The sequence below is a fragment of the Somniosus microcephalus genome, chromosome 12, assembly GCF_052327205.1.
Source record: "Somniosus microcephalus isolate GS21.2 chromosome 12, FLI_Smic_1.0, whole genome shotgun sequence".
In the NCBI taxonomy this organism is placed as follows: Eukaryota; Metazoa; Chordata; class Chondrichthyes; order Squaliformes; family Somniosidae; genus Somniosus; species Somniosus microcephalus.
In genome coordinates this window covers 108141921-108168107 of record NC_140998.1, presented here as the reverse complement: position 1 = coordinate 108168107, position 26187 = coordinate 108141921, and the positions used below count along the sequence as shown (strand labels likewise).

The 26187-nt window shown below is 40.4% G+C and overlaps 1 protein-coding gene across 5 annotated transcripts in view; it reads right to left on the bottom strand.

The window, feature by feature from the left end:
• Nucleotides 1–268: 268 nt before the first annotated feature.
• Nucleotides 269–26187, bottom strand: part of hectd1 (HECT domain containing 1) — a 93658-nt gene continuing 67739 nt past the window's right edge. For 3 of the 5 annotated variants that reach the window (XM_086003403.1, XM_086003404.1, XM_086003405.1), the window contains exons 26-42: nt 25773–25994; nt 19953–20086; nt 19570–19726; nt 19008–19230; nt 15552–15609; nt 15129–15311; nt 14626–14839; nt 14427–14512; nt 13994–14121; nt 13496–13697; nt 12798–12935; nt 12003–12616; nt 10394–10472; nt 10020–10113; nt 6958–7108; nt 2417–2561; nt 269–1244 (exon numbers count right to left, since the gene is read on the bottom strand). In XM_086003403.1, the coding sequence (XP_085859529.1) occupies nt 1107–1244; nt 2417–2561; nt 6958–7108; nt 10020–10113; nt 10394–10472; nt 12003–12616; nt 12798–12935; nt 13496–13697; nt 13994–14121; nt 14427–14512; nt 14626–14839; nt 15129–15311; nt 15552–15609; nt 19008–19230; nt 19570–19726; nt 19953–20086; nt 25773–25994 (2966 nt within the window). In that variant the 3' untranslated portion in view covers nt 269–1106. The remainder of the gene's footprint in view (nt 1245–2416; nt 2562–6957; nt 7109–10019; nt 10114–10393; nt 10473–12002; nt 12617–12797; nt 12936–13495; nt 13698–13993; nt 14122–14426; nt 14513–14625; nt 14840–15128; nt 15312–15551; nt 15610–19007; nt 19231–19569; nt 19727–19952; nt 20087–25772; nt 25995–26187) is intronic. The other 2 variants (XM_086003406.1, XM_086003407.1) reach the window with 1 other exon arrangement.

Sequence of the window (26187 nt, the reverse complement as noted above, 5' to 3'; positions counted from 1 at the left end):
TTTTGTAGTTATATAATCTTAATTTATTCCTGGCATGTGGAGTAATAAAATGAAATCAATAATTTGCATTAGTAATTCTTTGATTGTGAACCAGTTTGGGATGCCCTGAGAAAGTGAAAGAAATATGTAAATGCCATTTCATTTTTCTTTTAGCTTTGATAATACAAGTTTAGCTTACCCAAAAATAAAAGTATTTACCGCCACAAAATAATTACAAAATTACAAAAGCTTAATCAACATTATTTACAGAAAAGGCAATTCACTCAAGTACTTTGCAAACATTTTAATGATTATTTTGAGCATACACATTTGAAAATAGTTTGTATGACTTGAAACTGCAACTCGAGTTAAATAAATGTTTATAATATACAAAGAAATACAGGGAAAAGCTTAGCTTGCTTTAAAGTGTGCCTTGCACCTAGAACCAGTGTTTCTAGTTTTACTGTAAAATTGCACAAATGCACTCAGGGATTTGATCTTCGGAGCAGGGCATTAAAGAATGAAAACATACTCACACCGAACAGGAAAAAAAAGCTTATTCATGATTGTATAATAAAACTGAGAGCAAGTAAAACTTTAATACTCCAATAAACAGTGCAGGCACTAGTAAACAGGAAATGCTGTTGGGAGAAATGCCCATTCACTCTACATTACAATTCTACACAAGCAGGTTCTTGACCAATAGCATTAGGCCAGCAAAGGAGGTCAAAAAGTGGCATTCGTAGTGAACACAGGTACCAATTGCTGTGCATAATGAAACTAAATATGACACGATGCAGTCAGAAATTAAACACTGAAAACATGACAAAAACTGCCCTTAGGAACATCTAGAGGACTGTCCCAGCTTCCAGTCTCATAAGCCCTTGAAGCAGCACACAGTGCTCTGTGCCATTATATTTGCTGGCCTTGTAATTATTAACAGGAGAAGTTTGTTCCTGCCAAAACATTAGCAGCTAACAGTTATTCATTATGTTTTTTCTCTAAAGCCTTAAAAAGGCAAGCTGCATCAGAGCACAGCTGGAGATCAACATTTTTTCACACAAACACAAGAGGCTTTTCTAGTTTCAGATTCAGTGTCCGTTCACTATCCATCAATGTCCATCAGCTCAATTAAGATGAAAGCCTTTCTCCATTGTAGCAGCTAGCAAACGCTCTCTCATGATTTCCTCAGAGGAATATTCAGGCAATTTAAGGTAGTGCACGCACGTGTTTACTGATGGATAACTTGCATCTGTTGCATCGACCTAATAGGAAAGAATACATTAAAATGCATTCCTTAGGTAATTTAATGCATCATTGTATTTAATAATAGCCAACATTACAGATCTTACATGGAATTGTGGATAAATGCGAGGTTATCCACTTTGGTGGCAAAAACAGGAAGACAGCTTATCTGAACGGCAATAGATTGGGAAAAGGGGAAGTGCAACGAGACCTGGGTGTCCTTGTGCACCAGTTGCTGAAGGTAAGCATGCAGGTACAGCAGGCGGTTAAGAAGGCAAATGGTATGTTGGCTTTCATAGCGAGAGGATTCGAGTACAGGAGCAAGAATGTCTTGCTGCAGCTGTACAGGGCCTTGGTGAGACCACACCTTGAGTATTGTGTGTAGTTTTGGTCGCCTTATCTGAGGAAGGATGTTCTTGCCATGGAGGGAGTGCAGTGAAGATTCACCAGACTGATACCTGGGATGGCAGGAATGACGTATGAAGAGAGATTGGGTCGATTAGGCTTATATTCGCTAGAGTTTAGAAGAATGAGAGGGGATCTCATTGAAACATAAAATTCTAGACAGACTAGGTGCAGGAAGGATGTTCCCGATGGTGGAGGAGTCCAGAACCAGGGGTCACAGTCGAAGGATAAGGGGAAAGCCATTTAGGACTGAGATGAGGAGGAATTTCTTCACCCAGAGAGTGGTGAACCTGTGGAATTCTCTACCACAGAAGGCAGTTGAAGCCAACTTATTAAATATATTCAAGAAGGAGTTATTAGATATATTTCTTAAGGCTAAAGGGATCAAGGGATATGGGGAGAAAGCAGGGACAGTGTACTGAATTTGGATGATCAGCCATGACCTCATTAAATGGCGGAACAGGCTCGAGGGGCCGAATGGCCTATTCCTGCTCCTATCTTCTATGTTTAATTACACAGCTCTAACAAAATCCCTCGTTACAGGTCAAAAGCATTTGACATGTGCACCAGGTTATCCACATTCAATCTAATAATTACAGAGTGGAAGGCAGAAAAATGGATCTTCCTGGGGTAAAACAAGCTAAATCTCCCCATTCCAGAACATATTCGTGCAATTATCATTTACATAAGAGATATTTTACTAAAATATCAACAGTTTTTCAACATGAACAAACCTTTCAATGTAGTACATCCACTTAATTGACAATTTTAAGTTTAGACTACATACCTTGCGTACAATAGTGAGCCGTGGGTGAAGATTGGCCAAACCACCTGGTGGGAGAGTGGAACATCCTGTGGTGAACTGCAGAAATGCCTTCCTTTCATCGGACGACATCCCACAAAGAACCCTTACAAATCGGATGAATCCCGGACTGAGCAGAAAGAGTGAATTTTTTAAAATTACGTTAAGCATGTAACATGAATTGCAATAAGTAATGCAGAAGTCAATATAAAAAAGAAACTGAGCACTAGGTGCTGCAACCTAAAAAAGGGGAAATCTAATATAAAATCCTATTGGCCACATGTTCAATGAAACGCTGCTTGTAAAGCTGACTCAAGTTTCTGTACATTCTAAACATAAACCTTCACCCGAATCAGTGGTGCAATACCACTGAGAATGGTAGAGTACGAGTTTGCACCCATGGTTCCCAATGTCATCGATGGCTCCGAGGGAACGTGCAATGGAGGAAATCTTTAAGGATTTTCACCCAGAATAGTCTCATAAACCTCCTAATGGGCCCATATCAGCAGCAGAGATCTTTAAATAGATCATTGTCCCATCTTAGCTGTGCATGCATGTATGACAGAAATCTGAAATGGGGAAAAAAGTGAATTGTTTTAATTTGCATCTTGGCCTGCACTATTTAACTTGTGAGATAACATCTTGCACAACAAATTGTTTTCCATAACTGGGCACAACAGGACATTCTGTTGAATCAGCTGCATTCCCTGGAATGGTACACCACAGAACATTGCACAAGACACAAAGATTGAAATCATCCAGCTCACAGCTAGGACGACCACTTTTATTTTGCTGCTTGAAAAGACGTCAAAATGTTACTGTGTAATGCATCATCTCAAGCTGTGGCAAATCAATCACACTTAACATTTCCTAACGCTTTGAAAGTGGTATATAAAATACATAGTAGTGGTTCATTTGATACAATATTGTATCAAAGTATCACTCGTTCATCAAGTTGGATTTAATCATCGAATGTGGTATCCAACAAATCACAAATATGTATCCTTTATTCAAATCTGTATCAGTACATTTAAACAAATACCCTATTCAGAGCTATTTGAAGAAATTGTAACTTGACATTTTTATATTTTTAATTACACACGCGAGCTCTGCTATGGCTTAATGTTGTACAATTCCTAAATGATCTCATGTAGGGATTTCATTTGAATATTAACCACGATAAAGTTAGACACAAAATCACAATTATTTTCATGGTTTGGTGCTCCTCAGCCCAGTGCAGTATACCACACAGGCAACCTGCTGCAAGGCATGTCTCGATATCTTTCTATAACTGGCAATGAGATTTGTCCCAGGAGATTCAATCTCGGGTTTCCCCTTCCTCTTTCTAGGCAAGTTGAGACTTTTAGCAAACTCCTACTTCACTGAACTGGCACATACTTGGCAAGAAAATCATCAACATGCATGTCAGCTGTGGCTCAGTTAGGAGCACTCTCGCCTCAGTCAGAAGGTTGTAGGTTCAAGTCCCACTCCAGAGACTTGAGCACAAAAATCTAGGTTGACACTGCAGTACTGAGGGAGTGCTACACTGTTGGAGGTGCTGTCTTTCAAAAGAGACGTTAAAACCGAGGTCTCGTCTGCTCTCTCAGGTGGACATAAATGGCATCAATATTCCGGTTAAGCTCGGTCTGGAGGTCCTGCGCAGGCCGCTCAGCAGTTTTTGAATGGATAAACCACACATGCACATAAATTTGAATGGGCCGTGCAGCCAAACAAAAATTAGAGGGACTGTTGCATGGCACTATTTCAAAGGGGAGAAGGGGAGCCAGGTGACCTGGCCAATATTTATCCCTCAATCAACTGAACAAACACATTATCTGGTCATTATCACATTGTTGTTTGTGGGAGCTTGTTGAGAGCAAATTGTCTGCCGCGTTTCCTACATTACAACAGTGTCTACACTTCAAAAGTACTTCAGTGACTGTAAAGCGCTTTGGGACATCCTGTGGTCGTGAAAGGTGTTATATAAATGCAATTTTTTCTTTTCTTTCTTTTGCATTATTACTGTTCAACAAAGTCAAATGTCAAAACAATCTACAAAACATTACTGGTCAAATTGTTCAAGAAAGCCATTCTAATGTAAAAAGCATTGAGGAATTTAGTAGCATTTAAGGCCATCACTTTTAAGTTTCGCAAACTGATTTGGTGCAGCAGAATTTAAAACCAATATGCTTATGATGCACGTTTCCATTAACACAAAAATAGTGCATGTTTCCAAGGATATAAATAATGAATGAGCCATCAATCTATAATCCCAAACACTGAAGCCTGAAGAGGTACAAAAGCACCTTGTAATAAAAGTAGGTACAGCAGTGACTAAGTGTGCAAATTGCTAAGTCCAGCATTTAAGATGCACTATTTTTAAAATTGGAACTTAGAAATTATAGTACGTTTTGGCTAAACAGAGGGCAAGTTTTGCAGGTCTTAGTCAGATAATTTGTGGCTGGTGGCACAGGAACCGTTCCCAGATCATGCAACTGTACGTGCTCGCCCTTTGGCTAAGGAACAGCATTTACTGCATCCAAGTTCGATAGACTCTGGCCAATAATGACAGTGGACGTGGGGAGGCATGGCTAATTTTTCTGGGAGGAAACTGGAGGATGGGGGAAGAGGAGGGAGGTCAGAAAGAGCAGAGAGTAAAAAAAATCCTGTCCTCTGAATGTCTTCTCCATCTGAGATGCAGAAATAAGTTTGTTGCAATGTGCAGCAAAATTTGAGACTCCGTTTTCACCCAACCCAGTTGTCCTTATTTTGAACTGTACTTGGCTGACCAGATTATTTACTTAATGAAGTCAAATCCCTGGGTTTCTTGGGAATGACAACTTACTGCCTGTAGTAATGCATTAGTTCTGAGCAAACAGTACTTGATCTTTGATTTTGGACTGTAATACAATAGATACTACCTAAATCTTTTCCAAAATCCGTTACAATATAATGGTTAAGGAAAAACTTGTACTTATGAAGTAACTGATCATGTCCTAAGAGCATCCGAAAGTGCTTCAGAACCAAAGAGTTACTTTTGAAATACAGTCACTATTATCCAGGTAAACACAGCAGCTACTTTGCACACAGGGGAATCAAACTAAAATAAGTAAGTCGATGGTTGCAGGATCTTGGTGATTTCAGTCAGTATACACCACCACTGAATGGGAGGATACAGGTTTATCACTTCTATTCCCCAGTCTTTAAAATAATGAAGGGTTTAGACTTTGTCCATGTAGATAAACAATGAGTTGGGGAAGTTAGGAAAGGTCAGGGGACATGCAGCACGGTTACATAAGCATAGAATCAGGTTAGACTTCAGAAGGCATGTCTTTTTGTAGCGGTCCATCAATCTCTGGAACAAGCTGCCGCCTCGTGCAGTGGGTACAGATTTGCTGCAAGTGTTCAAAAGAGAATTGGGTACCATTATAGCTATGGCCAACATCACAACGTACAAAAGGTAGGTGGGGCTTTGGGTAATGTTTCTCATGATCACCTGTTTAGGCTGTTAGGAAGTACCAGGCTGATCCAGCCCAACAGTTCTCTTTTCCTCCCTTGGGAATCACCACCTGATGGCTACTATTCTTAATCTGTTGGGGAGATTTGATGATGTAACTCTTCTTCTACCCCTAATTTCTCCTACCATCACCTTCTTACACCATGGTCTCCTGAAACTTGTTTTAATCGCCTTCGGTGGTTGGAGAGGAAATTCCTAGATTTTTTTCTTCGTTGAATTTGTCATGGCTTTTTTTTTTTTTGCATCTCCCAGAAAATTGTGTGGCTGCTGGTGATTGGGGGTCAATACGCGTCAAGATGCTAAGTTGCACCATGAAGATTTGAGACAGACTCGATGAACCAGCTGGTCTTTACCTGTCCATCATTTTTGTATGTACAGGAAACTTTGTGATATCCGGCACCGACGGGACCGGTGTGTTGCCGATCTATCAAAACTGCTGGACATACAAAGTTAATGTTGAAGCATACGGAGGTTTTCATCTCCGTATCTAACAACAAACACTGTTGCTTAGCAACAGCTACTAAAGAGTCGGCTGCAGCTGCAAGCATCTCTAGCTGAAGCTGTTGCTATAGCTACAGACCTTGCAGTGCCTGACTGGGGGGGAAAAAGAGAGAACTAAAAAAACTTATAGAAAACGGCTCCTGATTTTTGCCGTTAGATCGAGTATTCCGGACATACAACCTCCGGACATACCAAAGTTTCCTGTACTGCCAGTTCCTAATCTTAATAATGCTATTTTACGACAGTGCCACTCAAAGGTTTGGTACTCATTCACAAAAGGATGAAAGTGTTAAGTCACCCAAAATTGCTCTTGTGCAGCTCTTTGGAACAGATTGCTTGTACATGTAACGGGAGATAAAGAATGAACGGAAACAATAGTGTACAGAATAAAATGTCAATTTCTCAAATTGGGAACAATAAAAAAAGTTAGCAGTACTAAAATGAGGAAAAGATTCAATTATAATGGCTTTGTTAATTGTCATGAGAATACAAAAATATTTATAAATACCTATCACGGGTGTAGCCCAATTTGGGTTCAGTATAGTTAATGATGTCCTCTGCAGTCCAAGATGGTGACTGGTTTCCACAAAGGATCATTTGAACTTCTTCATGGCTGAAAGAGCTCAGCTTTTCCATAGGAAAGACATGGTTGAACCCATCTGGAAATGGGGGGGGGGGGGGGGGGGGAGCGGAAGAGGGGGGAAAATGACAAATCACTCACACACATCTAATAGTTAAATTTTCTAATTCAGGCTTTCTATTTATACATGCCCTTGCTTAACTTTTTTTCATACATCTGTTACAATTTTTTACTAGCTTTGCAAAGAGCATTCTGATGCAATTTTTGCACTTTCACTTGTTCAATGATGACAGGATGGTATACCAAAATACTGACAATACCCATATTTTTGTTTAAATTTAAATGTCATCCTCAAGTTTCCATTCCTCCTCAGAGTTCTGTCTTTAATAGTTACATAATACTATAGATTACTCATGTAATATTCAGGCATTTCTTCCTGACCCCACCATTAACCCAAGGGGTCTGGCTCTTCACAATTCACAATTCAATTCAAATCGCTTTATTGGCATGATAAGTTACATCTTATGTTGCCAAAGCATCAAAATACATTTATGGTTTAGCACATAAACGCAGTTCTATTCATACAGTGTATAAACAGGTATATCCCCGAGTGTATAAATATACATTCGCATTGTTTATATATATTTTTTTCTTAGTTTACTGGTTGTCCCTCTGTTCATGGCAAGCTGTAACATAGTGTGCCGCCAGTGTTATACAGCTTCTCTCCTCTCCCAGTAGGAATGGGAGTTTTTGGTTGTCATTCAGATTTCTGAAATCAGGGCATATTTGTGAGAATTTTTGGTAGAAATTCTCCCTGATGCCCCGATATTTTCCACAAGCTGTGAGGAAGTGCATCTCTGTCTCCACCACTCCCTGACTGCAGTGAGAGCATATCCTGTCCTCTCTTGGCAGCCTGGTCTGCCTGTGTCTGCCTTTTTCGATCGCTAGGCTATGTTCGCTATGCTCTTAGTGGGATACTGTTCAACAAGCTACAGTAGCTCTCCATATCTTGTCAAGTGACCACTTTTCACATGCAAGGCTACACAATGTTATCAAGCCATTTTACCAAGAAATGCGCCACGACCCAGCCAGATCTTATCCCCATCAAACAATCTCACACACTCACTTTCCAGCATAGATCACGAGATAGAAATCAGGAGCAGGAACCCCAACTGATTTCCCTACACCACCCCACCCCCAGACTAGTAGCATTAAGGCCAATCACGGTGCTCCAGCTGAGATCAGCTAACAACGCAGCCCAGGGATATGAGGCCCGGAATTTGCAGTCAGCAGCGAAGCGAAAGCATTCACTGCTGGCCCCGAAGTACGCTCCGCACAAGGATCTTGCAATCCCTGTGTCGGGAATTTTGGGTTCTCAGACCTTCAATTCAATTAACTGTAGTGGGGATCCCCTTGTGCGAACTGATGGGACGACAACAGGCTGTCTAAGCAGCCAATCAAAACGCAGAATTCACACAGACAGCGAACAAGGAAGTGAGTTAGCTCTTAAAATTCGAACTTTTTAAAAATGTCAGAGAGCAAAACAAAGATTGGGCCTCTCATGGGGAAAAAGCAAACCTGAAATAAAGACAAACTTTACATTTTTTATTAAAATGAACAAATTTCACTGCACAAAATTAAACTTAGTCTTCCAGGCCCTTAATATTTGTTTAGCAGTAATAACGCTGTTAAAACCCCAGTTACACCTAATCCCTTTGGGTCTAACTTTTAGTGAGGAATTTAACAGTGTGCTTACTGCGGAAGAGCCGAAGTTTTCATCAGCTTCAATGATTTGCGAGATTTCAGCGATTGCCAGCTCTGCGGTTTGCGGGGGGGGGGGGGGGGGGGGGAAGCACAGCCAGTTTCGGAGCCGTCAATGACAGACCGCAACTTTGGGATTTTCGCATGTGCCTGCGCCAAATCCCAAAGTTGCGGTCAGTTTCAAAGGCAGAATGACAGCGAACTTGCCAGTTCGCCATAATCCCGACCACAAATTCCAGGCCTACGACCTTGTACCACACTATGCAGTACATTGACCCCATTAAGACATCAGGGAAGTTTAAATATTCAGTTATTTCGATCAGGGGAAGAACAGTTTTGAACGAGACTAATTAAACTTTATCTGATCCCACAAGACAGATAACTAAATCAGGTATTTACAGTAGCCATGAAGAGAAAAACAGAAGCAGTCAGTAACATCAATCACATGGAGATATTGGGCCAGTAGCTTGCTGGCAAAATAACAGCGTATTAACAACGCACACTGTTATTAATGTGCAAGTCACCCAGTAAATTCAGCGGATTAAGAGATACGCCGCGAGTTGTGAATCTCCAGAACTTGGGTCAATTTTTGCTGCTCTGCCATTTGCTTTGCACAAATATCATCTTGCCGTTAGCCTCCCTGTTATTTTTAAGAACTAGCTGGATTTGCACATTAATTGCCCATTAAACATGTTGCAGAAAGTTAAGTCTGTTCATTAAGAGTGCAAGTACCCTTTTAACGTGATCATTTTTAATGCAATGCCAATCAACCTATCTGGCCCAGAATGGGAACAATTTAAAGTTTTCAATCAGATTCCTGCATGTAGTCAATTGTTGTTAGAGATTTTAAAAATGTCAAATATATTTTTTCTTACTTTTCTTTTGTCTTATTTTTCTCTCTCAATCAATTTTCTTTCGCTCTCTATTTCTCTGTCCCGGATTTGACTAATTCACCCTCCTTCTCTGCCATTCCTGTTTATTTCTCAATCCTTAAATCTCATTGGTTAAGGAGATAGACTGTTGGTCCCACCATTAACTAAGGTCCCAGATGGTCCGTTGCCCTGGCCACACCATAATCGGTTTGCACTTGCAGCAAGTTATGTCACAAACATTTTGAGTTGAAGGGTGCATAAAAAAAGTCTAACTAATGCAGCATTCCGTGAGATGCCCTGCTCCAGCAAGATCTGGCCCATTCATATTACCACACTGAAGATTAAAAAGGACATTACCTCTGAAAGCATCCATTTGTTTTTGTATTCCAGTGTGCATACAGAAGTCAAACATCAGTTCTACATACTCTTCTGCATTGTCTATTGTTACCATCTAAAACAAAAACAATGCAAACCAAAAATAAAAAGGCAAACAGTAACATTTCATTCCAACTTCTTTGATTCCTCAGTAAGATTTCCACTGTATGTCAAAGACAAGCTGATACAAGGCAATACACAAGACTGGGTAAAAGAGAAACCCTAGTCTGTCCTATGTTTTTCCCATGTTACCCAACCCAAATGCTAATATTGGAACAGTTCGGGCGGGCTGTGGTGGAAACTACGTTAAAAGCAAACTCGTTCACCGAATTATTTCTGAAAATTTTACTACTGACCTCATCATCACCATTAGGCTTCAGATCAACAGCTGTAAATCCATGTACTTTGGACGAAGGACAAAACTGGAAATTCAGCCTACAAGATTGGGATAAATAATTTAGTAAGGACGCAATTAAAAATACACAACGTTTAGTAGTTAGTTTCAAATGGCTTGGGGTGTAAGTATTCAGTAATTTTCACAGAATATCTTTGGAATTTTCCTCATTATTCTCCCTCCCTCAAACATTTTGCCTTGTATGCACCTTATGGCTCAGCCAGATCAGGGAGCTGGTGCAGCTACAGATATCCACCATCAATTCCATATATGACTGAATCATCAAGAGTTCAGTTCAGTGCTAATCGAAAAAAAATCCCTCCCCGAGAACTGACTTTTCAGAAGTGTGAAAATATAATTGACCATAAAGGACAACGACCCCAACAGACAACCACTAGTATCTGCAGCAAACATCACCTGTCCCCAACCCCCTGAAACCAAGTGAAAACTAGCTATCTCAAGCCTCCCGCAAACCACATTGCTCCCAGTGCAAGCAGGCATGCCAAGAAACCTGATGTGTCAATGCACTCCTACAGCATGCATTGGGCAATTATACAATGCCTTCATAAAATCTGTGAAATGATGTAATACTTCCTTTCAAAAAGGAACAATCATGTGGTGAGATAACATTTCTGCACAATAATTTCTTGAGTTGAACAAAAGTCAAAGCAGGTTTAAAGATTAAGATTTGGTTTTAGGTGGTGCTCTATCCACAGATCAGACCATGAAACTCAATAATCCTGCAGGCTAAGCAAATTTACAAACAAACACTGAGAAGTTTCCGGATGCTAATACAAAGCTGAATGGCAGAACTTTGCAGTGATGGCTTAGTCACACGGCATTGAGCCTCAACTGCCTTTTTTGGGGATTCCTGGACCCCTATGTGAAGGTGTTGTCTGAAGTCCACATCTACCAATGAAACTCAGACTTCATTAAAAATGAAGCTGTTCCAAGAATATTGGACCCAGAGATGTTTGAAAACCTTCCACCCATTACCAGAAATACAATCCTGACCCAAGAACCAGTGACTGAAAATCAATGTTTCTTTAGTAACATCATTCTTCAACTACCCCAAGAAACATACTTCCTGAAAACTTATTCTTTTCATTTCATAGGGCATGCCCTCCCTTGTTGGTCTCTAGTCCTGCTACACAACAAAGTCAATAAACCGGAAAAACACTGGGGCATGATTCCTTCTTGGCAAGCCAGTTAGTATTGGGAGAGGTAGTGACATGGAGTTACTGTGGGAAGATGCTGACTGCTCCTCTTTCCAGGCTTCAGTTGTCCACACATTCTGCTCAATCAGGATATGAACTCATCTTCCCGATACCTGAAATGAAGTGCATCCATCTGGGCAAGCCAGGTGGCTTTTGGAGCCACATCAGGAATTACTTTCAGACTTCGGGCATTTTTTGAAACTTTCAAGCCTAGGCTCTACGTTTAAGCCTATATACTTACACCCCAACCACTTGGCCAATATAGCCTCTGTACGATGCAAAACTGTTAATGGGACAAAAAAAGCTGAAGATAACTGAACGACTATAACATAAGTGAACAAAGAAAATCCATACCCCAAATCCTCTATGCCAAGTGGTGGCCCTGATCCTGATCGATTCTTCAAAGTAAGCTCCTGGAGCTGTGTGTTTTTCTCATCTTCCGAAAGAGCTCTGTTGCTTAATATTTGCCGTCTTTTCACTGAAAGTTCCTTTATTTCCTTCAAGAACCTAGCTCTGTGTGGATTAACCAACTCAAAATCCTCCCAAGTCAAGATTCCATGGAACCAACCAGGGGGTTTGGGTTTAGGAGGATCAAGAATAAACTCTGATTTTGAGTCTTCATCAAAGCTTCCAACAGATATAGAATCATGACCTTCCTCTGTTGAAGCCTCAGATTGGCTTTCAGTATAATGCAAGTCACCATCTACCCGGGTCCCATATTCATGTAATAGTTTACTCATATTGCTTTTGATGTCTCCCATACACATGAGTTTAAAGAAAGGTTTAGAAATTGGAATATCCACCAGTCTGTTGTCCTGAACACATTTGGCTAAGAAAATTCCCAAGAAATGGAAAAGTTTGATTATTCTGTCCATTTCTTCACTATCCTCTGGGAAAGCCGCAGAAAAAAGTCCACACGATCGCTGTACATAATATCCAGGTGGCTTAAGTCCACCTCCCAAATCGACCTGTTTAAAATCAGAAAAGTTACACGTACAAGATAAAGTTTTATCATGTTACTCTTCATATTATGTAATGAACAAAATGCACTGTTACAACTTGCTAAATTCAGTCTTTTAATCGGTAAATAATTATTGTAATTTCGGTGTATCAAAACAAAAATAAAGTTTTCCATTTCAAATGAAGTACCTGTCGGGACTCATCGTCAGGAAAATCATCATCGCACAGCCAAATCCCAAGTTCTTTCTTTTGAAACTCTGCTGCTACGAGTGCATAGAACTCTAAAGTAGGACCAAGACCAGTTCCTTCTTCACCTAAAAATTCAACCTAAAAACATACATCAGTAACAGATAGATCGATGCCAAAAGACTTGAAAGAAAAATTATACAATCACCATCAGCCATGTCATCTCTGCAATTAACAAAGAGCAGTGAAACTCTCCTTATACTAGTGCTTAAGTCATAAAAAGTCAATTCACTAAGGTGCACAGGACTTTAAAATATGTAACAAAAAACAATTCTGGAAACACTCGAGTCGTTTCCGCCAACTCTCTTTCACCCCAACCAAATAAACAATCAGGAGCAGAGGAGCCCGGCCAATTCCCTCCTACCAAAGATGCTGAGGCCAACTGTAACAACCCTGGCTGAGATCAGCAAATTCGGTGAAGACCATGGACAATCCCCTGGCAGTTTCACAGCTTATATGGCTCGGCTACTCACTGCCTTAACCAGCTGAGTAACAAAATGAAATTATTCAATTTGTTCTCCTTTAAGAATTCCAAGAGAACAAGTTGATTCATTTTAAATCTCTTGCCCAAACACACAATCACCCAACGGAGTCATATTATATTATTCCAACTGGATTTAAGTTGTTTTTTTACTGCTTACCTCTAGAACAGATTTCCTATCAGCATGAATCTGCATGACATTCTCTGCCCACTCCATTAATGTATCACCACGAGGAACCTTAACTCGTTCATGTTTTAACCTTCCAACTCGAAATTCTCCTGGATCATCGCGCCTCACTGCTGTGGTTGTTCGGGTACGCTCCATGGTGGCCTCGCGTCTATTCTGCAGCCAAACTATTGCTCTAAAAAGATAGTAATGAACAGTGGTATGAAGGATACATTCATCTTGAAGTAGGAACTAAGGTTATAAATGAACATCATCCTCAGCGAAGTACAGTTGAGGGTTAGTAGAAACAAAAAACAACGAACTAGGTTATGAGCCAACATTTTTGCTGCCATGCCAAGTTTTCCATTGAACATTTATAATTTTGAAGATGAATGATAAAGCCATACTCGCAGTCTGTGCTGATACAGGAGACGGTTTATAATGGAAAAAAAACATGAATTCTAAGCAATATCACTTCAGTGCATCTTTTACCTTGATGCTCCAAATGCCGTACAGGTGAAGTACAACTGTCTAGTTTCAAAAGGGATCAAGAATGGACACTTGCTGGTCAGCTGCTCACACCAGTCTGGCAATGCACTACTAGCCAAAGCCAAAGGCTCCTGAAATAACAAACACCATAAACAAACAGAATAAAATATTTAGCACACCAAAAAGTGAGTCAAATATCCAAAAATTCAAATCAATCACAATTCCATTATAATTACATTGATATAACCGCCAAAAAAATCTTCATCAAGATTGCAGAGCTCCTCAGACAAATCTCAATAATTGTGCAATTAACTCCTCCATATTTGGAAAGCTAACTAGCTAATAAAAATATCCATCCAATGGTATTGCATCAGTTTTCAAATCAAATTGCAAGAAAATGCAGAGTTTGTATTTTGGATCAATTTTAAGCAATTACCTCAATTTGCTGCAAGATTTTCGTGGTAACTTTTTTGCTTGTGAATTCCTCTGGTGAAACGTTGAACTCAAGTTGACCATCACCTTCTGTCAGGGAAAAAAAATCTATCAATAGTAAACTTAACAAACATTCCATAGAACACATCAATTGATACATTTTATGTATCCATCTTCATTCCATGAGAAAATTTCAGCCGAACCTTCTTGACCTCTCCATGTAGAGTATGGATCACTAGCAATAATATAAAGAATACGAAGTAATTGCAAAACATCTTCCACGCCGCAAGCATTCTGTCCACTCCCAGCCTTAGCTTGTGGCTGCTCTCGTGTTCCACTAAGAATTTCACAACTGTGCAAAGACGAAATGGACCCATGGCTTAGACCAGATGATTTTGATCCATGCTCACAAAATTCCTGCAGAAAGTTATTTAAAAAAACAAAACTCAATAACCCACTTAAAATTCTTGTTAAAAATAGCCAACTGCATGCACTTCTAGTAAAAGCCACTTGTAAATCATTACTAGCACAAATTTTAGCTTATATAGGTGTATAAATATTATTTTTACAGAACATAAATGCATTAATGCTGCAAACTTACATTAAGTTCATTTCAAGCAAATAACTTTACAATGTAAGCATTGTTTTTGCTTCTACAAGTGCAGGCATATATTATCCAGAAAAAATATTTTGCACGGTAATATACCTTGTATGCAGCTATGAGCTGAGAACAATTTCTGTTTTTCCTAATACTTTTATTAGTGCCGGTTAATTTCCAGTGCCGCAGGAAAGCTGTATCTGCATTCTTCTGCAGGTAGGTTATCAAGTCATTCTTTGGTAATTCATCAGTGCCAAGGTATTGTTCCACATGCTCTATAGACCAGCAGCCCTACAACAGGAAGAACCAAAGGTTGGTCTTTCCTGATTGTAAAGTCTTACGGGTTGTACATGCATTAAAACATTTAAACTTTTCTATTACTCATGCTCCTTAGTTTTAAAAAGTCTATTTATCAGAATTAGGTTAGTACTTCAATTTTATCACAGTAAAAAAATAATAGTTTAGTCGGTTATTCTTAGCAGCAAAAAAAAAACCTGACAATACAGCAGCGTGAACAGAAACACTACTTACCATCTTTCCATTTTCCCCTTTTTCTTTATCAGAGTCTTTCATCTCTCTGTACATAATCCTGGAACAATCACATAAGCACTCATCAGCTTTTCATGTTACTGTTAGAAACTTTTGGTCTGCAGAGAATGTCAGCAACGACGAGTGGGAATACTTCTTTACTTTGACTCTCTATTAGCATCAAATGCTCCAAGGACATAGATAGCAAATAACCAGAGGCAAATTAAAGGTCATCAGCAACATCTTAAGCTTAGAGAAGCACCCTGCTCCACCAGTCTGAAATTTCCTACAATCACCCTGAATGGCCTTTGCCATACTATTTGCATACATTAGCACACACTATGTGTAAACCGTTGATGGAAATAACAACACTTTATTCATAAGCTAAAATCCATATAGACTACATCAAACGCACTACCCTCATCGACCCTCCTTGTTACCTCCTCAAAAAATTCAATCATCAAGTTAGTCAGACACGACCTTCCCTTAACAAATCCATGCTGACTGTCCCTGATTAATCTGTGTCTTTCTAAATGAAGATTTATCCTGTCCCTCAGAATTTTTTCCAATAATTTTCCCACCACCGAGGTTAGGCTGACTGGCCTGTAATTACTCGGTCTATCCCTTTCTCCCTTTTTAAACAATGGTACCATGTTAGCAGTCCTCCAGTACCACACCTGCAGCCAGAGAGGATTGGAAAATGATGGTCAGAGCCTCTTTTTGTAGTATATATCAATGATTTGGACTTGAATGTAGGAAGTATGATTAAGAAGTTTGCAGATGATACAAAAATTGGCCGTGTGGCTGATAATGAAGAAGAAAGCTGCAGACTGCAGGAAGATATCAATGGACTATTCAGGTGGGCAGAACGTTGGCAAATGGAATTCAATCTGGAGAAGTGCGAGGTAATGCATTTGGGGAGGGCTAACAAGGCAAGGGTATACACTATAAATGGTACGACACTGAGAAATGCAGAAGATCAGAGGGACCTTGGAGTGCATGTCCACAGATCCCTGAAGGTAGCAGGACAGGTCGATAAGGTGGTTAAGGCGGCATACGGGATACTTGCCTTTATTAGCCGAGGCATAGAATATAAGAGCAGGGAGGTTATGCTTGAACTGTATAAAACACTAGTTAGGTTGCAGCTAGAATACTGTGTGCAGTTCTGGTCATCACATTACAGGATGATGTGATTGCACTAGAGGGGGTGCAGAGGAGATTTACGAGGATGTTGCCTGAGCTGGGGAATTTTAGCTATGAGGAAAGATTGAATAGGCTGGGGTTATTTTCTTTGGAACAAAGGAGGCTGAGGGGAGACCTAATTGAGGTGTATAAAATTGAGGGGCCTAGAGAGTGGATCGGAAGGATCTATTTCCCTTAGCAAAAGGGTCAATAACCAGGGGGCATAGATTTAAAGTAATTGATTGGAGGTTTAGAGGGGATTTGAGGAGAAATTTTTGTGGTGGGTGGTGGGGGTCTGGAACTCACTGCCTGAAAGGGTGGTAGAGGCAGAGACCCTCATCACATTTAAAAAGTACTTGGATATGCACGTGACATGCCATAACCTACAAGGCTACGGACCAAGTGCTGGAAAGTGGGATTAGGGTGGATAGCTTGTTGTCGGCCACCACACCACGGACAAGAGGGGCTGAATGGCCTCCTTCCATGCTGTAAATTTCTATGATTCTATATCTTTCAACTGTTCCAATGTAATCAAGACACCCCAATTTAGCAAATTAATTTCATCAACAACCTCAATAGGAGTAACATTCCCAAATTTTTAAATCTTCAAAAAGAATAAATCTGCTTATCACAAGATTTTAATTTGAACAACAACTGTTGGGTGTTAAAACTCGTCTAAAATGATGAGTTTCTTTTGGCTATCAAAAGGAATTAACATCTTACTTCATTTTTATAGTAGAGTTTTAAGACTGAAATAGGTACCAGCAAAATACAACAATGTATTAATGTCTCTGATAGAGAAGTTTAAGAAAACTAATTAAGCACACCCAGGCCCAAACTCTCTGCATCTATTTGTGAAAACCATAGTGCTATACAGAGAGGCCTATGTTGCTCATTTTCAAGTTTGCCGGTCGAGAGCTTTGCTTGCATTTATTGCATTCCCATGGAAATTGCTGCAGCTACTTGGGATACACTGATTTCTTCTTTACTATATAATGTAAAGGTATGTGTATATGAAGCTCACCAAATGCCTTTTACAACATATTATCCTTGTTATGGCCTGCGACAGGAGTCAACAATGGGTTACAGCCCCAATAATGCTGCTCACACTGCTCGATTGCATTTTGGGTATACCCCTTATTTAAATGAAATTGTAGACTATAATGAGCCTAGTTCAGTGTGAAAATTCCAAGTGCATACGCCATATGTCCACTGCACATTTAGCACCAAACATCAGATTATTAGCTCCATCGAGTGTAATTCAAGCACATTAATTGCCAACCTTCCTGGGATTGGATATACTGGCAAAGATCAGAGATAGAACCTTCCTGGTCTATGTGGTTTGCATGTTGAATTTAATCAATGAGCCATTAAAGGAAGTTTTATTACTTGTCCTAAAGCAATGCTAAAATGGCAGCCAAGGATTTCTGAATGTAAATTCAAGAGTAAACAATGGCCTGGATTTTGCAGTCAGCGGCAAAGTGATGGCCTTGATCTGTGGCATGGATTTCACCTCTCCTGACATTAATTTAAATCTGGCGCCAAGTCTCGGGGATCTCCAGCGTCCAGCAACAGTGATGCCATCAAGCTGGCTAAGCAGCCAATCACATTGAAGAATTCTCGCAAGCAGCAATCCAGGAAGTACAATGCACTGATTTTCCTCAACCTTTTAATCATTTTACAGGCAGCGAAATAAAGATTGGGACATACACATGGGATTAAGGTAAAAGCTGAAAAATCAAACAAACTTTAAAAAAAAGTTTATTATATTAAAAGCCATGAAATTTTTAAATCATAATGGAAAAAATTGACATTCCACAAATGTAAAATTAGTTTTTCAGGGCCAGAACAGTTGCTCAGCAGTAATTATGACTCAGTACGCTGTTAAAAACCTAGTTACAGCTCACTCAACAAGGCTTAAACTTATTCGGGGGTTTTTAACAGTGATACTTCAGCGTAAAAGGGGAAGTTTTCGTCAGTCCAGTGATTTCAATTGATTGCCGGCTCTGGGGAGTTCAACAGCGCAGCCTGTGGAGAAGTAGGGAATGACTGACAGCAACTTCTGTGTTTCTGCATTTAGCTGCGCATATGCGGACGTCAGAAATTGCTGTCAGTTTCAAGTTGTAATGATAGCGAATGCTGGAAGTTTCGCGGTCATTACAACCGCAAATTCTGGACCAATACATTTTAGATAAACTAGTAAGTAGCCCACTTAAAAAATAACATCTAATCAAACAAATTCAAAAACATACAACATTTCCTGGTAGGTTCACTTACGTGTATGTTGGTTCCCAAATGCGCCTAAGCTTATCAGATTTTACATTTCCATTACAAGAAATCTGCAACAGTTTCTGCACATAACAGAAAATGGTTGCTCTGTAGTTTGAGAGGGGCAACTCCACTTCACGAGATGTTCCCAACCCTGCTACCTTAAGAGTCAGTGCTAATCGTGGCGAAGGAGCGCACTCCACTTCCTCCAGAAGCTCTGATCGAGGTGTTCCTACAAAAAAGCATATTTCAAAGATTAAAGGACAGGGTCAGTATTTATAACCATAACCAAAATGAACACATCAAACCAATATAATGTCTGCTTTGAGAAGATATCACTATACAACCAAATTGTGATATGTTGCGATTATAGCAAGTACTTGGTGACTTCAAGTATCACCACAACTTAGGTATGCAAAAAGAATGGCATAGCTACGAGCCACAAAGTGAGAAAAGAAAGTCAACAGGTGTGCTTTATGTAATGGTGGGAGGATGCATCATTACACAAATAAAATTAAAAGATCTTTAAAATGCACCATTTTGATTTTATTTGTTGAATAAACAAATGTACCTGGGGGAGGGATTTCTAAATCGGTTGTTTGCTGCACATTTGTACGGCCAGGGCGTGGATCAAAAGCAGGTACTAAAGCAGAGAATTGCCGTTTTAGGACAAAATCATCATCCCACGTTCGTCGACGCCCTCCTTTTGTTTCATATTCCTCCTCTTCCTGTGTTCCAAGGTTCAAATCAAGACAATTTTTTTTTTTTTTTTTATATAAAGTATTATAAAACTATAAACATCAACAGAATACCAGACCCCAAACACAGTAATAAACATCTGCATTATGACTTCCACAACAAGCAACTCATAAGATTAGCATTATACTGCAAGAATTTCTACAGTATTTCAATAAAACACACACTCTCATTTGTAACTACAGGTGAATAACATACCATAACTTCTTCATACTCTTGATCTTCTTGATTGTCATCTTCATTTTCATCATCCTCCTCATCTGGTTCAGGCAAATCCTCATCATCTTCAAGTTCCGCCAATAAAGTACTTGCACGACAGCTGTCTAGAAAATCTGTAGAGCATAAAATAAGGATCATCAGTTGGAATAAAAGACTTATTCCAGTCAGTTCAAAATTAATCTTAGAAATTAATGTTAAGTAGAAAAAGTAAATCATGTTTGGCTGCAAGATGAATACACACAAAACATAAACTGCTGAATAATAACAAACTTTACTATCCATAAAACCAAAAATTTGTAACAAGTTCAGTTCAAGTCAAAGTTATAAATACGAGTTGACTGACTGTAGCTTGTGTGAATCATCTTATTTATTCCGTTACAGAAATTCAATCCCCATATACATAGACCCAAAATTTGCTGCTTGCCATGTGATGGTGGGGAGAGTGAAGGGACATTGAGAGTCATCTTGGGAACTCAGCCCCTTGGGGAAAAAAAAGTTGATCATCACCATCAAGTAACTATACTATCAAAATGGCAAACAAGACATGGCAGGTCTACCACCAATGCTTGCAGTTTACTAACACAAATACCAAAAAGATAGCTCTCAAAGGTTTGTATTAGTTTGAATCCACAGTTTTGTACAACTTAGACACAAGTTTTTATTTTATTTGCTCATTCACAGGATTTGGGTGTCACTGGCAAGGTCAGCAGTTATTGCCCATCCCTAGTTGTCCTCGAGAAGGTGGTGGTGAGCCGCCGCCTTGAACTGCTGCAATCCGTGGGGTGAAGGTACTCCCACAGTGCTGTTAGGTAGTTTCCAGGATTTTGACCCAGCGACGATGACGGAACGGCGATATATTTCCAAGTCAGGATGGTGTGTGACTTGGAGGTGGTGGTGTTCCATGTGCCTAATGTCCTTGTCCCTCTAGGTGGTAAAAGTCATGGATTTGAGAGGGGCTGTCAAAGAAGCCTTGGCGAGTTTCTGCAGTACAGTTAACTTATTCTCCAGTCAACTAAGCTCCTAAGCTGTTCACCCAAGAGTTGCATACTTATCCAAACTCATATGTCAATAATGGTCAGCAAATCAATTAACTAAACACATCTGTGCAAAGGCAGACACTGGTGCAATCAAATCCATGAGTAACCTTACTTAGAACACAGGTATGAGTGCAACACTGAAGACACATACTAGTGATTTTGCCATTTAACAAAAAAAATTCATCTGACATGATGTACACAGTACATTTCTGAAATAAAAATGATCCTTTTATCCATACCAATTAAAAGTAGCTGATATTAGGTATTCTATCAATCAGAAAACAGATTGTATGGGGCAACCACTTCTCTTGCGCAACTTGAGATGAGCAGATACTCTCCCACGCAAATATCAAAACCAAATTAGCTGCTAGATACACCTCAGTGGTTCTTGGGTCAGTTTAACCAGAGATTATACAAACATCCCAAGTACTGTATATCAATGTAATTTTACAAAGGGCGATTAGTGGCTTCCAGACCAAATTCTTACAAAGAGAATGAAGAGCAAAGTTCCAACTGAGATAAAGATGATCAGAGAACTGACCTTCAAGGTTAATCAAGGACTACCAAGGTAAATCTGGATCCTTCTGCCCAACCCTTCTAGTGTCCCAAAACAATGAGAAGGAAAGGTATACATAAACCATCACACTTCAAAAGACAACAAGTGCTTGGTTGCCCTGATCAACTTTACAAGAGCTCAGAAACCATGGGCTAAAAATTCAGTGGCGCCGCATTTGGGGCGCCAAGCTCGCCGGAATTTGCGCTCCGGCCAGAGCCGCTTGCGTCCTCCCGATATTCAGTGGGAGCACCCCAAGAGGGACTCGGGGCGCTGCTCGAGGCTCCCCGCGTCCTGCTTGGGGCGCTCAAACTGAATATCGCCACGCTACGTGCCACAGCGCCACATGCTGTGGCACGGCGCGCTGCTGTACTGCAGGCCTTCCTCCCCTTCTTAAGGGGGAGGGGCCTGCACCAGCGCGATCACTGATCGCGAGTGCCAGCAAAAGAGCCCGACACCGAGGAGAAGTGCCGGGCTTTTGGGACACAGCCGGCACTGCCCGGGGGGTGGATCAGGAGGCCGGGGAGGGCGGCGCGAGGAGGTGCTGGCAGGCGGCCACCGGAAAAAATGGCCGCCCCGCACCTCCACCTTAATTTGCGCCACTACCGCCACAGGTAGGCCCTGTGAACCGGTCGCGATTTGCGACCGGCGTTAGAGGCGGGCGCGACCAAATATCACGATCGAGGCGGGAGCGGGGCGCTGCGCACACCAATGACGTCATCGGTGGCGGCGCAGCGCTACAAGCTAACGCCGCCATTAGCGCCCCGCTAAATATCGCGGGAGGCGTGGTCAGTGGCGCTAAAGCCACTGAGTGCCCTCTTTGGACGCTAACTGGTGGCGCAGCCCACTGAATTTCTAGGCCCATGTCTCAAATATTGGTCAATAGTCTAGTATTTTTATTGCTTTCAACTGTTAAGTCCATTTATTAGGTTGTACTGTCTCTGCCCTTGTGGACCAAGTGCTGAGATGAACGGTCTCCACAAGGAACAGGGTCTTGCTAATCCTCTGATAAATTGCCTGGAGGTCAGAAGTGTGACCATTCAAGCGAAAAAAAAGAGAAAAAGTACATGCGTTTAAACAGACCTGATCACATCCTCAGGATATCCCAAAGTCTTTAACAATTAATGGGTTACTTCCCACCACCCCCCATTCCCCCACCCCTAGTGCAGTCACTGTTATTAGGCATATGTGGCACCCAAAACACGAACAGCAAGACTCTCAAACAACCAATGAATGAACTTCAAAGCCCCCTGAGGTTCTTTAAATTCCAGACAGGTCAACGATACTGCCGGCAAGCATAAAATAAACCATTTCCAGCTTAGAAGTGCACCTCCAAATGGAAAAGGAAATGGGAGTGAGAACATTTATCTGCAAATTTACTCTGATTTTAAAGCTAAGATTTGACATGTTTTTTCAATGGAAAGGCCTCCATATAAACAAGAGATCTATAGGTCTACAAACAAAACAGCGGCAATCAGACACTCCCCAAATAAAAATGTTACTACATTTAATGAAATTGCAATAACAAAAAAAATGGTAAGATGACCAAAGTAAGAAAGTCAAATGAGATTGCTTTCTAGGATGCAAAAGCACCAAAGAGAAAACATACTTTCCTTAGTGTAGGACACACAAGTAAATGAAGCACAAAGAACATTAGTCCAAAAGAAGGCCTCAAGTTAGCTGAGCAGGGAACAGTCAATATTTGAAGAGGCGGTGTCCCAAAGAATGATTTTCCATTTGTATATGGAGGTTAAGTGAACAGATCGGAACACCTACAGAAATCCCTGCTCAATTATAGACCCAAATTATGCGGCAATGCTCATGAACACTAGGCGTTACTTTCCAAGAACTTTGGAAATTTATTTTTTTGGTTAAAGATGCAATACCAATGTGGATGAACTCTATGTTGGTGAAGAAATAGTAACATGGCATGGAAACATTCTATTGGATTAATTGTGGAACAATCCAAGGTATTATCTGAGATGCTCTTAAAAAGATGAGTTAACACAAAATCTATTTCTGGTTATTATGGAGCGCTGGATAAAGCTCAAAATGATGTGAAAAATTTAAAACAAGCCACGATTCACGATATATGGAAATTATTTGTACCATTCTAAAGTGAAGTAATTTAACATTCAACTTTTATGGACCCAATTTCTGCTGCCGTGCTCATGAACACTAGGCGTTTCTTTCCAATTGTACACAATTCTTTCTTATATTAGAAATTAGAAGTGCATGTAGAAATTAGAAGTGCATATAACAAGGGCAATACGGTAATCATGGGGGACTTTAATCTACATATTGACTGGGCAAATCATGGTGTGGAGGACGAATTCTTGGAATGCATGCGAGATGGTTTCCTGGATCAGTATGTGGAGGAACCAACCAGGGAACAGGCTATTCTGGATCTGGTACTGTGTAATGAGAAAGGGTTAATCAATAATCTTGTGGTAAAAGGGCCTTTAGGGACAAGTGACCATAATGTGATTGACTTTTACACTAAGTTTGAGAGTGATGTAGTCCAATCTGAAACCAAGGTCTTCAATCTAAACAGAGAAAACTACAAGAGTGTGAGGGACAAGTTGGCCATGGTAGATTGGGAGACTACACTAAAAGGTATGAAAATGGACATACAATGGCTAACATTCAAGGAAATAATGCATAATTTGCAACAAACATATATTCCTCTAGGGCATAAAAACCCAAAAGGAAAAGTGATCCAACCATGGCTAACAAAAGAAATTAAAGCTAATATTAAGTCAAAGGAGGAAGCTTATAAAGTTGCCAGAAAAAGCAGTCAGCCTGAGGATTGGGATCTTTTGAGAAATCAGCAAAGGGGGACCAAGAAATTGATAAAGAAAGGGAAAATGGAATACGAGCACAAACTAGCGAAAAATATAAAAACGGATTGTAAAAGCTTCTATAGGTATGTGAAAAGGAAAAGACTGACGAAGGTAAATGTAGGTCCTTTGCAGTCAGAGACGGGAGAATTTATAATGGGGAATGAGGAAATGGCAGAGAAATTAAATAAATACTTTGTTTCTGTCTTCACGGAGAAAGACACAAAAAACCTCCCAGAAATACGAGAAAACCAAGGGTGTGGCGAGAATGAGGAACTCAAAGAAATTCTTAGTAAAAAAACAGTACTAGCAAAATTAATGAGACTAAAAGTCGATAAATCCCAAGGACCAGATGACCTACATCCTAGGGTTTTGAAAGGTGGCCGCCACTGGGATAGTGGACACATTGGTCGTCATCTTCCAAAATTCTATAGATTCTGGAACGGTTCCTGCAGATTGGAGGATAGCAAATGTAACCCTACTATTTAAGAAAGGAGGGAGAGAGAAAACAGGGAACTACAGACCTGTTAGCCGTACTCCAATTATATGGGGCCTTGGTGAGACCACACCTGGAGTACTGTGTACAATTTTGGTCTCCTTACCGAAGGAAGGATATACTTGCCATAGAAGGAGTGCAACGAAGGTTCACGAGATTGATTCCTGGGATGGCGGGACTGTCGTATGAGAAGAGATTGAGTAAACTAGGCCTGTATTCTCTTGAATTCAGAAGAATGATGGGCGATCTCATTGAAGCATACAAAATTATTACAGGGCTTGATAGGGTGGATGCTGGGAGAATGTTTCCCTTGGCTGGGGAGTCTAGAGCTAGGGGCCACAGCCTCAGGATTAAGGGTAGGCCATTCAGGACTGAGATGAGAAGAAATTTCTTCACACAGAGGGTGGTGAATCTTTGGAATTCTCTATCCCAGAGGTCTGTGGAGGTTCAGTCATTGGGTATATTCAAAACAGAAGTCGATAGAGTTCTGACTAGTAAGGGCATCAAGGGATATGGCGATAGGGCCGGTGAATGGAGTTGAGGCAGAAGATCAGCCATGATTTCACTGAATGGCGGAGCAGGCTCGAAGGGCCGAATGGCCTACTCCTGCTCCTATTTCTTATCATATGCCATATTGCCAGTCAGAATATACGTGAGCGGACATACTAAATTAGCATTTATGGAACTTGATCATATCCAGTAAAACAAATTGAATTGGGAAATACGATAGCAAAATTGGGAAATAGTTTTAAGGCAATGCCTACACTTAAATGCAAAGACTAAGAAGGACCATCATGCACAAAGTTCAACACATACAATGTGATAATGAAGTACAACAGTTTGTTCCCCGCCCCGCCCTAGATATTAACCTACCATATAAAGAAAATTCTGCTTCTTGACCTGTGTCACTCTCACTGGAAGTGGATGTCAGGCTGGTTGTCAGAGTATTACTGAGCGATTGTCCGACGGACAAACCTGTGGTTGCTGTGGCTACATTGTTGCTGCTGGTGACACTGGAAGTTGACATGGTGACAGTCGATGTGGTACCAGTAGTTGTGAGGTTTGGGAAACTCTGGGCACCCATGAGAGGAGAAGCTATAATGTTCAGGAAACAAAATGTTGAATTACTCCCACTTTCCTCAAAAAAAAGCAGCAAATACTCTTACCATGAATTTCAGCAGCTGCTGGAAATCAATGCTTTATTTTCACCACAATAATTTAACAATTGTTAAAAACCTAAAAGATATTTTATGCTCGAAATCTTGATTTTTTAAAAATACAAGTAGAA